General features: G+C 41.8%; 1 protein-coding gene across 16 annotated transcripts in view; it reads left to right on the forward strand.

Annotated features, from left to right (window-relative positions):
• Positions 1 to 17,869, forward strand: part of BRIP1 (BRCA1 interacting DNA helicase 1) — a 215,458-nt gene that overhangs the window by 27,636 nt on the left and 169,953 nt on the right. For all 16 annotated transcript variants that reach the window (XR_014541888.1, XR_014541889.1, XR_014541890.1 and 13 more), the window contains exons 7-9: positions 9,016 to 9,312; positions 14,122 to 14,343; positions 15,622 to 15,821. Coding sequence is in view for 6 of the 16 variants with exons in the window: in XM_083587447.1 (XP_083443573.1) it covers positions 9,016 to 9,312; positions 14,122 to 14,343; positions 15,622 to 15,821 (719 nt within the window). In the remaining 10 variants the exon portion in view is untranslated. The remainder of the gene's footprint in view (positions 1 to 9,015; positions 9,313 to 14,121; positions 14,344 to 15,621; positions 15,822 to 17,869) is intronic.

Raw genomic sequence — 17,869 nt, forward strand, 5'->3', positions numbered from 1 at the left:
CTGATGCGGGGGGGGGGGGGGCTCCACTAGTTAGCTAGATAGTAACTATCTCCCACTGCATATGTTAATATTTTTCAGGACTTAAAGAGATTGGGTTAAATTGTGACCATTTAATTTCCTCCCCCATGGTATTGACTTTTAAAAGCATAAAAATACAGTGGTACCTCGGGTTAAGAACTTAATTCATTCTGGAGGTCCGTTCTTAACCTGAAACTGTTCTTAACCTGAGGTACCACTTTAGCTAATGGGGCCTCTCACTGCCGCCGCACGATTTCTGTTCTCAAACTGAAGCAAAGTTCTTAACCCGAGGTACTATTTCTGGGTTAGCGGAGTCTGTAACCTGAAGCGTCTGTAACCTGAGGTACCACTGTAGCCTGCTGAATCAGGCCAATGCATCAGCTTTAATTAAATGCTTTTTACAAGGGAACTTGCAGGCACCTGTGGCCACTGTTTCAGCAACCCTTGGCTTACGGCAGGCTTCCTCAACCTCGGCCCTCCAGATGTTTTTGGCCTACAACTCCCATGATCCCTAGCTAGCAGGACCAGTGCTCAGGGATTATGGGAATTGTAGTCTCAAAACATCTGGAGGGCTGAGGTTGAGGAATTGTATTGATCTTTATTACGGCCATTGGCCCATCACACGACAGTTTCCCATACCAACATAATGTACTTAAACCTCCAAATTTAAAACCGCCAAAACTTACAAACAACAGACAAAAACCAAAGCAAAACAAACAAACAAACAAACAAACAAAACCAACATCATACATTACAATAAGTCTGTAACATAAACATCGATGAGGTTGAGGAAGCCTGGCTTATGGGATCTGAACTAGTAGTGACTGACCAAGAAGGAGATCTCAAAATTGTGCTGGATAGCTCAATCAGAATATTGAATCATTATGCAGCAGCTCTGTGAAAGGCAAAGTCCACAAATAGGGATCATTAGGAAATGAATTGAAAACAGAACAGCCAGTGTTATAATGCCATTTTTACAGATTTGTGGTGTGATCACACTTGGAATACAAATCTGGTCACTGTTCAAAAATGATATTAGAGCTGGAAAAGATTCAGAAAAGGGCAAGTGAAATTATCATGGAGCTGAAACACCTCTTCTGTGAGGAAGCCTTAAAACAATGTGAGGCTTTTGAGTTTGGAGAACTATGGCCAGTGGACACAACGACAATGAGGCCAACCAGACCCTCCCCCCCAAACACACCAGAAGGCAAGAGGGCTTCATGGTACAAATGCCAGATGTCTTGAGAAGTACAGCAAAGGCGGACCCAATAATTTTGCTTATTTGCTGCAGAAAGTTGGTACTTGGAACGTTATAACAAACACGGGTATGGACTAGGGCACTAACAGAGAAGCTGAGCAGACAATTGACAGCATTGAAAGAACAAGCAGAAGATGGTGGCTTTATTAACGTTTGGTTTTGCCTTATTCAAGATGTAAAAAAGAACACTTTAAATCCTCCGACTCAGCATGAAAGGCTGTGGAGGGACCTTTTAGGAGGAAACTCCAGGATTCTTGAAGGGATGGCATTTTTGAGTGTATGATTGCTTCTGTGGGTTTTTTTTTGGGGGGGGGTCTTCTAGTTTGTATTTTCTGACAGTTGTATCCAACACCAGTCCTACTAAGAGTGAGACCTATTACTAATAATGAGCATGGCTAGCTTGGGTTCATTAACTTCAGTGGGTCTACTCTAACTAAAACTTTGTTAGATGCAACCCTGACAATTCAATAAAATATAAATTAATTAAAAATCAATGTCCTTTAAACAGGATTGCAGAATTTGCTGTGGGAGGTGGGCTCCATATGTTACCTGGTAGTAAGGCTGCCCAGGACTCTTCTTCTCCCACCTTGGCTTTGTCTGCTTTGTGTAACAGTCCCTTCTGAGCCCCAAGGAGCCACTATGCCCTGGCAAGAGGGAGAAGTTTAGGGATAAGTTACTAGGGGATTTGAAACCACTGCCTGTTGTCCTCCATATGTTTCTGCCCACCAATGCTAGCATATTTCTTTTATTGCAACAATAAAGTGGGCGCATAAGCCAAGTACTTTGTAGGTCATTGTTTTTATTACTTAGGCTGAAGGTAGAACCACATTCTGCATTAAATTTGCTAGGTGACTTCATAAAAATTCTGCTGGTGAACATATTTGGGAAATGGTGACTTCTAAGTGTTATTTTCTGTACTCTTCAAATAATGTTGTATTGGGTTCTTTCTTTAAAAGTGGGGCAGCTATGAAGTGGTGCATAAGGTATTTTTAATATTTGATTTCTCAATTCCTCACATATAAAAAAAAATCTGAGTAAAGATATAATTAGAATTGAGTTTAGAAGGAAAGAAAGAAAGAGAGAGAGAGAGAGAGAGAGAGAGAGAGAAAGAAAGGCAAATGTCTTTCCAATGTTACATTCCTATATGATTTTTGTTTGCTTTAGCTTAACCTACATCAAATCTGAAGAAAGGACTTGGGGTGGGCTGTTGCATTTGAGGGAATATTTTCTCATCAAGCACTTGAGTGGGGCTGCTATATTTTGAGCTTGAGTAATGTTGCTTTGAATTAATTAGTAAACGTGTGAGTTGGAAAACAGGCCAGGATTCCTCAAACTGTGCGGCAAGAGAAACTGCTAGTGTACTGTCAGGAATGTATTTATTTATTTAATAAAATTTATATACTGCTTGATTGTTAAAAATAACAACAACAGCCCCTAAGCTGTTTACAAATATATAGGCTTAAAAATAAAAATCATTATTGAAGACAGGCATTTTAAAATGTTCAAAAGATCATTAAAAATCAACAGTAGCCAAAGCGAAATGATACGTGTAACTTTTACATGCCCGGATAGGTTCACTTCAGGAAAAGTGTTTTAAATAGGCTCTGAAAGGAGTACAGCAAAGGCCTGTACTGATTATCAACAGGCAGGGAGTTCAAAAATGTAGGTGCTGAAACACGAAATGACTGGATTTCTGAATTGTTGTTGTTTTTTTAAAAAAAGACGAATAAATTTATGGGGAAAGGCCATGATGATTAGGACTGGATTTTTTTTAAAAGTTGACAAGAAAACCTGAGAGAGGTTTATAAAATGATGAATGGCATGGAGAAAGTGGATAGATAAGTTTTTCTTCCTAAATCTTCTAATACAGTAATCCTGCAACTTGCATGCATTTAACTTGTGCATATTCAACTTTACGTGTGTGGCAAAAAAAGAAGTTAAAAATTAAAAACAGGGTGGAATTCTGGGGGGAATGACCTCTGCACTCGCCATCAAACCCAATGGGTTTTGACCATACATACTTGTGGCTTTAGGCGCGAGCCCTGCAATATAACCCCCACTTAAGTTGTGGGCCTGCTGTCTTGGAACTCAGAATCGTCCGGCGAAACCAATTGACAGAGCATACAAAAATAAGGCCTCCTTTAAACAGTGTAAAACTACGGAATTTGCAATATCATAGTTGTGATGATGGCCATTAGCACAGATGTCTTTAGAAGAAGATTAGACAGCATCATGGAAAGACAGTGGCTTTATGTTAATGGCTGCATACATGTGAACCTCCAGGTTCAGTTGAAGTATACCTCTGAGCACCAGGTGCTAAGGAATAAGAGCAGGAGAGGACTGTTGCCTCCCTGCCCTGGTTTTGGGCTTCCCAGCATTTCTGTGTCCCCTGGGAAAGGCTGGATGATCTGGCAGGGCAATTTCAATAACTAATGTGCGGATGAAAACAGAAGAAGAATGCTATAAATTACATTTTACTACACTAAGGCACCTTTAATAGTTTGCTTAAATAAGCTGGGTGTATTTTTAGTTACTCTTCACTGCCCCCCCTTTTTGCCAGTACCTTTTGTTCAGACTAGACATTCAGTAACTGAAGTTTGTCCCAAACACATTATCATGCCTTCCTAGAAAATGTGGTAGTGGGTGAAACTGTCCATAATCAGCTTGCTACATATTATGGATGCAGCTCACAAAATCAGAACAGTCTATAAAAATTGCGAATGGGTGGCAACTCTATGCTTCAGTTACTTTTTAAACATACTAGGCTTTTATTGTAACAGACCTTATTTTAAAGTGCATAACTTCATCCCCGAAGACTTGTCTTTTTTTTTAACCAAAAAAAAAAAAACCTGCAAGAAGAGTGTTTAAAGGGGAGAAATTCCTTTTCAGAAAGACAAATAAAGCGAAGACCTCAGTTGCTAAAATTATAATTGTAACATACATACATATTCCTCCTCTCCGCCCAAAAAAGTTATACAGGCACCTTCTTAAAGGTTTTATTTTTTGGCTGATGGCGTCTGTGGCTTGCAGAAATGTTATGACTACTGCAAAGCAGTTCTATACAATTTTACTGGTGACTATAAAATCAGACCAAGTTTACTACTTTCCTGATGTTGGTTTTTTAAAGTAAAAGGTAACATTTTAACGCCGCAGTAGAGGGCGAAGAGCTTATTAAAGGCAGTATTATGCCAATTTCAAACCTTTTATGAAAAACCTTTAAGGCCACCTGTAAAATAATGTTATTTTTTCTTCAACTCTTCACAGATTTTGCTGTCTTTATGCCTTTATATATACTAAAAAAAAAAATATCTTCATGCCAAGTACATTTTAATTCCCCCGCCCCCTAATAAAAGCTGCAGCAGAAGGCATTCATGTTTTTATTGAAAGTCAATTAAAATTTCCGATCATCTTGATTTGCATTACAGCATCATTGCTCATATTTCTCTATTATGGGATATTCTATACTTGACTCCCAGAGGGGTAGCTATATTAGCCTGTTGTGGCAAAAACAACAAGGAGTCTTGTGGAATCTTAAAGAGTAACAAATACACTATGGCATAAGCTTTTATGCTTCTGATGAAGTCAACTGTGATCTCCGAAACCTTATGCGATCTATAAATTGGCTAATCTGTAAGGTGCCACAGGGTTCCAATGTTTATACCTGACATATTGTCAAAATACAGATTGGCAGCTGGATTCCCCAGAGGCAAAAACTGCTTCTTTCGTCAGTTCTTCAGTTTTCAGCACAGAGGCAAAAAGAGTAGTAGATCAGGACTATCCAACATGGTGGACTACAGAAATTGTTGGGTTATAGCTCGCATTTCCCCTTACCATTGGACATTCTAGCTAGAACTGACGAGAGTTGTCCCAACAACCTCTGGAGGGCACTAGATTAGCTGCTTCTGGTTCTCATGGCTCTGAGTTAAGATCTGATTTAAATAGGAACGTAGGAAGCTGCCTTATATCAGATCAGACCATTAGTCCATCTAGCTCAGTACTGTCGATGCTGCCAGCAGCTCTTCAGGTTATCAAGTAGAAGACTTTCCCAGCCATATCTAGAAACACCGGGGATTGCACCTACCTGAGACCTTCCTGCATGCAGAACTTGCTTGCTTGCTTGCTTGCTTGCTTGCTTGCTTGCTTGCTTGCTTGTATTGACTGTATTTATATCCCACCTTTTGCCCAAGTTGGCATTCATAGGTTGCTCACCAGGCTTTAGTATTTCTTTTCTCTAATATTCCTCCTTGGAGAAAATAGGAACAGAAAGAAGCTGCATTACACTGATTAGCTCAGTATTATCTACTGGCAGCAGCTCTTCAAGACTTCACATATTCCCAGCCCTACCTGGAGGTGCCACGGTTTGAACCCAGGTCCTTCTGCGTGAAAAGCAGGTGCTTCTACCCCTGATCTATGGCCCTGACCCTCTAAAACAGAAGAATTCATCCACCAGTGTGTTGGAGGGGCACTCATTTGAGAGCATGTCTGCAATGGACCTACTAAACTCTTGTTCCACTTCACCATATTGACATCGTTGTTGTTGTTGTTGTTATCTGCGTGCTTTCTTTTCCGAAGAGCAAACCAGAGTCCAGGCAGAAATACCACTCAACATAATTTGAATTTCGCTTTTCTCTGCCTGGCTGTACAGCAGAGGCCAGCATGGCCACGTATGTAATGTACACTGCCCATCAGCTGTTTCCTCCTTTATCGCTGACAAGGGTCCCATTCATAACTCTTCCTTTTATCCTTTTTGGTGAATAAGTAATTATTCAATATAGAGAAGGCAGGATATTTGGAACGGGCTATTTAACGTGGCAGCACACCCGTAATGAAATCTGCTGTTACTGGCAACCTGAGAGAGGAATGTAACAATTCTAGCACGGCCGGTAACTCTACCCGCTTTGACGGCCTGTTTATTTGGCACGTCAGCGGACCTTTTATCCCAGTGAGTGACAGCTTCAGAAGGGTTGCATTTACTTCCATTCTATCGTGTATTGTAATATTTAATGGTGGACAAGCTTGAGTGGGACTGAGGGTAATTTGAACCTGCCTTTCCACAGAGCGGAGGCCAAGAGATAGTTGATCCCTGCTATTGTGGCGTAACGCGCACAGTGACTTTGCATTTGCTTATGGAGGATAATCTTACTGATTACAATTAAGAGGAGGGTGAAAGAAAGAACAAGAAATGGTGAAGCTGGCAAGAAAATAGTGTTTGGCTTCCTGTTCTCATAGTGTCATTTTTTGCACCAATAATCTTTCGTGCAGCTTTAGAACATAAGTATATTTTATTCCAAGTAGCTATTTCTGCAGTGTTCTGTCACCCCCCTCGAAAGATATACGTTCCTCTTTATTAAAATCTTATAACGGCCTTCTAAGTAAGTGTGCAAGTGAGGAGGGCTCCTAAGTGGCAACGTAATTAGAGTGGAACAAAGCAGCTGAGCTATCATGCTACCTACATACCCAGCTTTATCCAGGATTTTTTGTTTATATAATAAGCTACAAGTGGAGCCTACAGCAAAATGTTGCAGTGCTATCATCAATTCTTGTCTAGAGTGCCTCTTCTTCAGGGTTCTAGCCTGCCAGCCCAAGCCCTTCTCCAGGATACTCCATTTCATCCTCCCATCCCCCTGTTTTCCTTTTCCAACTGACACCATTCTATGGCTTCTGAGCATGCTAAGACTTCATTGGGCTGTTTTGGGGTTGTTGTTTTTTGTTTGCCCTTGTTTTGTTTTTGTTTTGTTTGTAGTTTTGTAAACCTCACGGTTTCTGCAATCATGCAGATGCCTTCCTCTTGTTCATGGGTAAGCAAACTAAGGCCCGAGGGCCAGATCTGGCCCAATCACCTTCTAAATCCGGCCCGCGAACGGTCTGGGAATCAGTGCGTTTTTACATGAGTAGAATGTGTCCTTTTATTTAAAATGCATCTCTGGGTTATTTGTGGGGCATAGGAATTCGTTCAAACCCCCCCCCCCATATAGTCCGGCCCACCACATGGTCTGAGGGACAGTCGATCGGCCCCCTGCTGAAAAAGTTTGCTTATCCCTGCTCTTGTTTCTCAGTGTCCATAGTTTCGGCAATCACCAACTGAATTTGTTGTTTGCGGGAGGGAGTGGGGAGGGGGAAGTGCATGGATACAACTCTGGGAAGTGGAGGGGGAAATATTTGCTTGGCATTTTTTTGCTGCAGCAGGCTAACATGGCTCCAGAATCCAGAATCAATATAAATTCATGGTATTTTTCAATAATAGCATGGGTTTAATTAAGTGCAGTTTGACTTGTGGAAAAAGCAAGAAGAAAAATCTGGTATCAAAATGTTAATATGCTGTACTCAGTTTTCCCTGGTTTGGTTGTATATATAATTTATTGAGCAAGTTAACTAAACTCTATAGACAACATTCAAGAAAAACATTTCAGCAAGTGCTTCAATACATGCAGGTGAAAAGTATTGTTAGCATCACCTGAAGCTATCAGGTATAAATTTGACTGCTTCAGATTTTTTAAGAGCACTTTGGGTGCAATTGCATTCATGTCTGCTCAGAGGTAGGGTTTGGGGAGAAAATCTATTCAATTTGCATTTGAAGGCGATCCTACGTAATCTGCTCTTTCCAAAGCAATGTGTGAACTGAAATACAGCCATCCTTGGAAAATCTCCAAATTTTGCAGTGCAATTACCACTGGGGTAAAGTGTGCATATAAATGCATATATTAGTGAAAACACATTTTATCATGGAAAATTGCTCTGTAAAAATGTATATATTAGGTAATTGCATACAAATGTCTATATTAAGAGAAATTCGTACTAAAATGCTCCTGAATTTTCATGAAGACTTCAAAATAATTCAAAAAGTGTAGTGGAAATGTTGAGAACTGAACTTCAGAATGGAAAAATGAAAAGCTGAGAGAACTTGAAATTGACAGATCCCTCTATCCCTACTCAGAAATAAGTCATCCTGTGTTCAGTGGGGCTTATTCCCAGGGCAGTGTGAATAAGATTTCAGTCTTATTGGGATCAGGTTTGTCGTGAAAAGAGTTGTTTATTTCAGCCTTGGGCTTGTTTGTACAACTCTTGGTTACTACTTGTGTGAAGTGCCCACAGTTGTTTTAAAAATTAAAATCTTCAATTTATTTATCTGCAAATTTATATCCCAGATCTCAGCCATTACTCTCATACCTCTTCTTTGGTAGCTTAGTTTTACTTGTGAAAAAATGGTGGCAGATTTGAGCTCTATAATTTGGACGTTAGTGGAGTCTGGCTGCCTCTAGACTGCTGAACTTACGGTAAATAAATTCCTTTTGTAATGTTCTGGCCAAGGTAGCCTTTTTAGCTCCTGTTTTACCAAGTCTTCAACTTATTCATGACCTTTGTTTCTAGAACTGGATGTAAAAAAGTGCAGCTTAATTCTCAATATGCAAAAGAAGCTCCTTTAAGTACTTTTTTTGGTAACTTAATTTGTGTCTGAAGCTGTCAGGTATCCAGTGTTATGATGACTGCTGTTTAATAGACAGCTCTGGTTAAAATGTGAGACTTTATTTTACCTGAAGTCAGACTCTTTTTAACAGGTGTTAAATGGGTGGGGAGCATAGAAAGATAATTACAGCCATTTAAATGCTTTGTTTCCAAGAATAGTTGTTGATGACCCAATTTTCTTGTGTGTAGACAATAAGAAACGCTTTTAGAGAAAGAGAGAAAAAAATATATTTATCCTGTTCTAATGTCCGTAAAGAGATTTCTCTGCCCTTCAGTTACAGCCTTCCAGTGCCTGCATTCAGTGCTCCTGTTCTTCGGTCGAAGCAAAAGTCAAAGAAGCAACTGATAAAAAGAAGAAAGAAAATGGAGGAAAGGCATTTGTCCCCAAAATATTTTTTGGAACTCGCACCCACAAACAAATTGCTCAGATTACCAGGGAGATGCGGAGGACGGCATATTCAGATGTCCCCATGACTATTCTTTCTAGCAGGGACCACACTTGTGTCCATCCAACAGTGTCCAGCTGCAGCAGCAAGAATGAAAAATGTGTAGAGTTGCTGGAAGCCAAAAATGTGAGTTGTTTTGTTTTTTTACCATTTCCTGAAGGAAATAATATTCACTGCTTTTAACATTTTCTTGTGCCATTCATGTAGTACAGTGGTACCTCTGGTTGTGAAGGGGATCCGTTCCGGAGGCCTGTTCGCTACATGAGCAGAATGCAACCTGCGTCTGCACATGCGCAGGTCATGATTCGCCGCTTCTGCGCATGTGCGTGACGTCATTTTGTGCGCATGCGCGAGTGGCGAAACCCGGAAGTAACCCTTTCCAGTACTTCCGGGTCGCAACCTGAAAACGCTCAACCTGAAGCAAACGTAACATGAAGTATGACTGTATTCAGAAGTGGAATGCTCTCCCCCCCTTCCTTATTTAGGGAGTTTGAAAAATTGAGTTCAGTGTCTAGTTTAAAACATTAGAAAAATGCAAATTTGACTTCTTCTGTACATATATAGGAATAATAGGTTCTTCCTAGTAACCTCTCCCCTTAATACCAGGATTTGTTTCGTTTACGTGTTTTTAACATGTTTTGTTTTGACATATAGTCTGCTAAACTGTGGTGCTTAAATCTCATCAGGCCTCTGCGTTCCTGGAAAGTACGTTGTGTGGCTCTGTGGTAGAGAAGATTTGTCTGCACTCTTGAATCTTTTAAACAACTTTAAAATTTCTATTCTTAATTTGTTGTCTTTCATTTCCCTACATAATAACTCCCAGCGCTGAAAGGCCAGGCATTTTTAGAAACAAAGCAAAACACTGCTATTACATAGTATAGAATCTGGTGTGAATCTGGAGATCATGGCCAAAAGGGTTAAATCTAAATTAAATAACTGGGTTGCAGATTGTGTGCTAAATGTTGCAAATGGATGGTCACTATCCATATTCATGCTCCTGTGACATGGGAAGACTTGTGCCAGATATAGTGTACATATATTTTAGTTATTTTTATTTTTTATTCATATCATAATTTTATCCTGCTTTTTGCCCCTAAAGGGTTCAATGCAAAGTGCAATATAATAAAAATGATGATATGAACAAAGAGTTAAAAACCAGAACCGGCTAAAACACAATTCCTCAACAGGAGCCAAAACACATTCCAAAAGCTTGGCAAAGCAGAAAAGTCTTTTCCAGGCGCTGAAAAGTTAATGAGGAGCATGCCAGCGAGATAGCGAGTCCTGGAGTCACGGAGCTTGGACACATGTTCATTATTATGATATGATATTAAGATTAATGGCTCTTTAAGTAGCACTTTAAGCCTGCAATCACATACTTAGCTTTCTGAGAAAAAGCCCCACTGAACTTAGTGGGACTTACTTTTCAGTAAACATTTATAGGATTGTGCTGTGGGGAACAATTTGGATACATTTATCCCTGTTCAGTCAGAAAGTTCATTGGGTTGTCTTCAGCTAATCACTATCTCTTGGGGTAACCCACCTAAGAACCTCAGAAGAGCCTACTGGTTTAAACCAAAGGCCCACCTAGCTCAGCATCCTATTCTCACAATAGCTAACCAGTTAATTCTGGAAAACCTGAGTCCAGCAACACTCTTCCCATCTGTATTCCACAGTAACTTGTATTCAGAGGCCATATGGCTTCCAGTAATGCAGGTGGAACACAGCCGTTGTGGCTAGCAGTCAGCAGTGATACCCATTTCTTCCATGAATTTGTCTAACCTTTTAAAACTATCCAAGCCATTATTACAGGTTGTGCTAGCAGATTCCATTCTTTGATGATGTGCTTTTTGAAGAAGCACTTCAATTCACCTATCCTGAATCTTCCTACATATTCAACTACTTTGGATGACTTTTTTGTTCTGTTAACATATGAGAGGGAGAAAAACCTCCCACTGAGGATAAGGACAGGGGTGGGGGAGGGGAGGGGAGGGGAGGAATTCTTTTGGAGGAACCTTATATTCGTAGCTCTGTAAAATAAATCAGCACTATTATCCCACCTAGTGAATCCATGGTGGAGATAAGATCTGATGAGGACTTCCTGTTCATGTGTGTGTCTCATATACAGTCTGGTTGTTGAAGCCTTTTCCCTGTTAGGTCTTAATAGCATATATTTTAGGAATGCTTGCATATCATATAAGCATGAAAATAATTTTATTAATCACTGGTGTATTTGCTGCATACAGAGGTTATGGTAACTTCAGCCTCGTGTGAGGCAGTTTAGGCCAAACATGTCTGAGTAGCCCATGCCACCAAATCAGCTTTGTGATTTAGTATGGATTCAAGCCCCGGTCCCTTTGGTTGTAGTCCAACACTCAGCCCACTACTTTGCATGGATGGGGTTGTGGTCCAAACCCAGTAGGCATCTTATTTTATAAGCCACCAGTGCTTTCTGAAGAATGGCTGGTACCCACTGAGACTTCTACCCAACAAATATCTGCATCTTTCTCCTGGCAAGGGCAACATTGAGATTAAGGAGGAGAAAGCTGACAGGCAGTGCTGTCTGTAAGAAGGCTGACAGGTAGGAGTTGATGTTGGCAGAGCATAGCCCTCTTTGCTTTTACAGACCATAGGTAAAGGTAAAGGGACCCCTGACCATTAGGTCCAGTCGTGGATGACTCTGGGGTTGCGGCGCTCATCTCGCTTTAGTGGTCAAGGGAGCCGGTGTACAGCTTCCGGGTCATGTGGCCAGCATGACTAAGCTGCTTCTGGCGAACCAGAGCAGCGCACGGAAACGCCATTTCCCTTCCCGCCGGAGCGGTACCTATTTATCTACTTGCACTTTGACGTGCTTTCGAACTGCTAGGTTGCCAGGAGCTGGGACCGAGCAACGGGAGCTCACCCCATTGCGGGGGTTCGAACTGCCAAACTTCCGATTGGCAAGCCCTAGGCTCTGTGGTTTAACCCACAGCGCCACCCATGTCCCTTTTACAGACCATACTTGACTGCTAAAGAGAATGCCGACACACTATGCCTAGTGTTGGTAAACTCCCCCCTCCTTTTCTTTCCCCTCTTGTTTTCAAGAGACTTTGGTATTTGACAAGTGTAAACAAGGTGTTAAGTCTTTATACCCTCTTTACCCCACAGGCCCTGAGGGTGAGCTGTCGTGGTAATGAGGACCAATTAACTCTGTCACTTTAGTTGTCTTTGTTTTATCCTAAGACCATATTGCAAAAGTCAGTTGATAAACGGATAACTGACAATTTGCCGAGCTAAGAGGCCGCAAGTGCGATAACACTTTCACTGCCAACCTTCCCTTAGGGTTGTGTTACAGGCTTAACATGGATGAGCGTCTCTCGGCCAGCCTTCGTTTGTTGAAGAAGCCTTAGAGAGCTTAAAAAGGATATGATTTCACGGACTCATTTAGGTCTTTCTGCCTCTGTTTTGCATTTAAGTAGCCATTGTGGGAAGTACCAAATTGTTATATTACTTAAAAGCACACACACAAACAGCTATAATTGAACAGGCTAGGTCACAAAAGGAGAATATGCCAAATGCTAGTGCAGTAATTACTTAACAAGAATCTCCTTTCTGCAAAATTCAGCCCTATTAGATGCGTAAAAATGATTCTAGATTCATAGGCACTAGCATTACCCCCTACCTAGGACACCTCTTGTGTGGTGAGATCAGAAGCATTCACTTTTAAACAAACCACAGTTCCCTGTGAATATCCAAAGTTAGATAACTCTGGTCTATTTAAACTTTTCAAGCCAGTACCTGAGTCCACGGTTTAATCCTGGCTTGTTCTCACTAACAAGAGTTTAAACAACTTCCATTCCCCAAGTTTGGATGTAATGGAGAATGGTGGTTTGTGTAAAAGTGGATGTTTCCTACCCTGAAGCCACAAATGAGGGGATGATAAACCTATGACTTGTCAGTTTGTCTGTATAACAAGAAATCAAGATTTCCCATTGCATTTGAACTCCACCAATATGCTGCATTTCACCAGCTCTGCTTGAACTGATTATTATTATTTATACCCCGCCCATGTGGCTGTGTTTCCCCAGGAACTCTGCGTGGCTCACAGCATATATCAGAACATACTAAAACACCAAACATTGAAAGCTTCCTGATATAGGGCTGCCTTCAGATGTCTTCTAAAAGTCAGATGGTTGTTTAGTTCCTTTACATCTGAAGGGAGGGTGTTCCACAGGGAGGGTGCCACTACCGAGAAGGTCTGCTACCTGGTTCTCTGTAACCTCGCTTTTCACAGTGAGGGAACCAGCAGAAGAGGATCAGAGGAGGACCTCAGTTTCCAGGCTGAACTATGGGAAAGGAGATGCTCCTTCAGGTATACTGGGCTGAGGCCGTTTAGGGCTTTAAGGTCAGTACCAACACTTTTAATTGTGCTCGGAAACGCACTGGGAGCCAATGAAGATCCTTTAGGACCAGTGTTACACCGTCCCGGCGGCCACTCTCAAGTCACCAGTCTAGCTGCCGCATTCTGGATAAGTTTTAGTTTCTGGGTCACCTTCAAAGGTAGCTCCAAGTAGAGCGCATTGCAGTAGTCCAAGCAGGAGATGACCAGAGAATGCACCACTCTGGTGAGACAGTGCAGGCAGGTAGGGTCTCAGCCAGCGTACCTGGTGGAGCTGGTAGACAGCTGCCCTGGACTCAGAATTGACCTGCGCCTCCATGGACAGCTGTGAGTCCAAAATGACTCCCAGGATGCGCACCTGGTCCTTCAGGGGCACGGTTACCCCATTCAAGACCAGGGAGTCCCCCACACCTGCCTGCCCCCTGTCCCTCCAAAACAGTACTACTGAATACTACTGATACTACTGAAATACACTTCTGCAAAACTAACTACACTGAGGTGCATCGTTATTCTTAGCAGTGCATATTTGAATCTTGAATTTTTAAATCATTTACTTCTAGGGCACATCTTGTTCTTACTACCATGGAGTCCATAAGCTTAGCGAACATCATGCCTTAAAATCTGCACGTAAGAAATACCAGGCTTGGGACATCGAAGACCTAGTGAGCCTCGGGAAGAAGCTACGTGCCTGTGCCTATTTCGCAGCTCGAGAGCTTATGGCGGAGGCTAGGATTGTGTTTTGTCCTTACAACTATCTTCTAGACTCACAAATAAGAGAGAGTGTAAGTATATTTGCAAGCACGTGTTTTAACATTTTATTTATTTATTTATTTATTTATAATTGTCTTAAGAAATAATATTAGTGAAGGTCAACCTGAAGGAAATTCTATATGTTGCTGTGTAAAAGATCTTCCTATTGTCACAAAAAGGAAGAGATTGTGATTTGCATCCAATGAGCTGTGAACAGGGAGAAAATATATTAGTGATGTTCCATGAATACTTGGTGCCCAGTAGCAAGCAAAATATTTCTCACACTGCCCTTCATCTAAAGATCACAGGGCTTTATGAGTCAAAACCAACACTTTAAATAGAGCCTGGAAACTAATTGGCAGATGGGTCACAATCAGTGTAATATGCCCAAGTGAGCAACCTAGTCGCCAAATTCTGCACCAGCTGAAGTTTCTGAACCATCTACAAAGGCAGCCCCATGTATAAGACTGTTGCAGTAATCTAACCTAGAGGTAACCTCTCATCTATCTGGTCTAGAGAACCCCCACTAGCAGTGGCTTTGTCTTACCTGGATTGAGCTTCAGTTGGTTGGCTCTCATCCAGTCCATTACCGAGGCAAGACAACAGTCCAGCACATCCATTGCCACACATGCAGTTGTAAAGGTAAAGTACAGCTGTATGTCATTAGCTTGTTGCTGACAACATACTCTAAAACTCCAGATAACACCACTCAGTGGTTTCATGTGGATGTTAAACAGCAAAGGGGATTAAACTGAACCATGAGGAATGCCACATTGAACATTAAATGGGGCTGAAGAGCACTCTCCAAGCATCACCCACTGGAAACAACTGTCCAAGTAGGACCATTACCATTGCAAAGCAGTGTCGCCCACCTCTAACCCAGACAGCCACTCCAGAAGGATACCATGCTTTGCTGCCAGAAATCAAACCATGGTTACCCTGCTGGGCTGAGTTCATAGATGTGTGAAGCAGGCCAGTGACTGGCCCAAGACCATTCAGTAAGCTTTGTCTCCTGTTTTGTTTATTGTCGTTTTAACCATCATGGTCACATTATCTACATGACTATAGATACATTCATTAATACAATATTGAGGAGTAAGCTTTGAGTGGAGATTTGAACCCAGGTCAAACACTTTAACCATTATCCACAACTGACTTCCTCCTTCCTGCAGATTTTTGTGTTTTTTTTTGAAAAAGGAAAATCCATCGCCTGGTAAAGCAAAATTTGCAGTTTCACTGCTAACGGAAGAAATCATGTGAATTTACCAGATACTTGCTTTTTGTTTTTGTTGGTTTTCATGATTTTGCAGATGGAGATTGACTTGAAAGACCAGGTAATCATTTTAGACGAAGCTCATAATATTGAGGATTGTGCACGGGAATCGGCCAGCTACAGCGTGACAGACACTCAACTCAAATTGGCCCGAGAGGAGCTGGACACCATGGTGAATAACAACATTAGGAGGAAGGATCACGAACCATTGCGTGCTGTATGCTGCAGTCTGACAAAGTAAGAGGAAGCTAATTTACCAGAGATAGCTTTCAGTGTTGTGAGCCCAACTGTCTTGGGCTGGGGTGGCAGTTGCTGTGGGAGAAAGAAAAAATGATGGATGCCAGTAGCAAGGAGCGAGATGAGAGAAAGGGTGCCCCCTTCCTCCTTTGCCTTTAGAAGCTGGGGAGGTGGAGGCAGTTTGCCTGGCTCCCATGTCTTGCCCTATCTACAGAGTGGAGATATTCCCTAGCAGCAAGGGAGGAAGTCAAACCGGCCAAGAGGGGAGACTGGACAGCTGAGAGCAGAGGAGCCAGATGGGCTGAGCCAGAAGTTCTCTTCCTGTCAATGAGAACTTGGCACCACCTACACTGTTGGGAGCAGGCCCACACCATGGAAAAGTGTGTGCCTCAAAGCACACCAGTCTCATAGGGAGACACATCTTGCCTTTAAAAGCTGGCACGAGGGGCATGACCATTTGTTGAAACATCTTTGCATTTTTTTTCTGGTCTTGGGCCCCTTGGTGCTATTCTAGTTGTGCATGTAGCCAGACCTGTATGGCTGCAAGCCTTAAATAAAGCTCTCTTTCTTACCCACACCTTCTGTTTTAGTGTTCAGGAGTCCTGCAGCCTTCAGTTAAATTGAACTGTGACTATAGTCCTCTTGTGTTTTACTATTGCCATGGCTATTTAAAGCCTCTAGAAGAGGTAAGTCAAGGCATAGGAACAAAAAAAGCTTTATACCAAATCAGACCATTGGTCCCATTTAATTTATTGTCTGCACACCAGTCTTTCTCAACCTTGCGTCCACGGATACTGTTATACTGCAACTTCCATCTTCTCTAGATAGCAAAACCAGTGGTTAGGGATGATGGGAGTTTTAGTCCAACAACATGTGGGGACCCAAGGTTGAGAAAGGCTGGTCTACACACTAATGGGCAGGGGTCTTCCCCAGCCGCACCAGGAATCAAACCTGGAACCTTTTGCATTCAAAGCATGTTCTGCATTACTAAGCTGCAGCCCTTCTCCCTGTCTGTTAAATAATTAAGATAATAATGATGGAGGAAATCTTACTGATTGACAGCTGAGTCATATGCGCAATAGGCATATGATGGATCTGTTGCTGGCCTGTTCTACTTCAGTCTGTATCAGGAGTACTGAGGACTTATCCCATATAGAAGCTACCCATAGATACAGAAACCTGTGTACCATTTCTTCCTAACATGGCCAGTTTGTGTGTATTTTGTTTATATGTTTGTTTGTTTTAATATGTGTGAGCACCCAAAAAATCAGTCTCTCCCCCCCCCACCTGAAAATTTTCCATCCACCAGTAGAACAATTTACATGAGTCTGTTGGTCGGGTAGCTCGGCATAGATTCTGTGACTTTATGTCTTCTGGACCAGTGTCAACTCTAGACCAAATTGGTTTTCAGAACAGATGTTTGTTAATTTTACTCATTCTAAACTTTGTGCCTTCCCATTACCTCTTCTGTGCTATGAAGGTTCAAGGGGCGGGAAGTGGATGCGGTTGCTACTGAAACAGAGATGGTGAATTTTTTCATGGTGGCTTTTCAGATCTTAAAAATGTTTTGCATCATATGAAAGGAACATAGCTGAAGACTCGAAATGCCTGAAGTCTTTTAACCTTATCAGGAAAACTCAGGTTGATCTCGCTGTCAAGTCTGCCAACAGAAGTGCAGGCAGCAGGCGGAAAGCAATAGATGAGACATAAAGCAGCCAACAATTAAGACTCTGTTGATAAATAAAGTGGTGGGGCTGCCAGCTAAGAAATCCAGTTTTATAACAGTCCTGTACTAGTTACCGTGCAATACATTTTTAGAGCTTTTGCTTATCATGCCTGTTGGTGGCCTGAATCACAGTATGGGTAACCAGGGCCATGCACCACACTAAGCTAAGCCGTGGTTTCGCTTCATGTATCATCTAAATCCAGGCTTGCAGGTAAGCTCTGCTCCTTGTAACCATAAACTGCAGCCGAGGTTTGTTATAGGCTAGAGCTCGTGGTTAGCGAGGAGAGAGCTTAACCACTTGCCCATGTTCAGAGAACATGCA

The sequence above is a fragment of the Podarcis filfolensis genome, assembly GCF_964270895.1.
Source record: "Podarcis filfolensis genome assembly, chromosome: 15".
NCBI lineage: Eukaryota > Metazoa > Chordata > Lepidosauria > Squamata > Lacertidae > Podarcis > Podarcis filfolensis.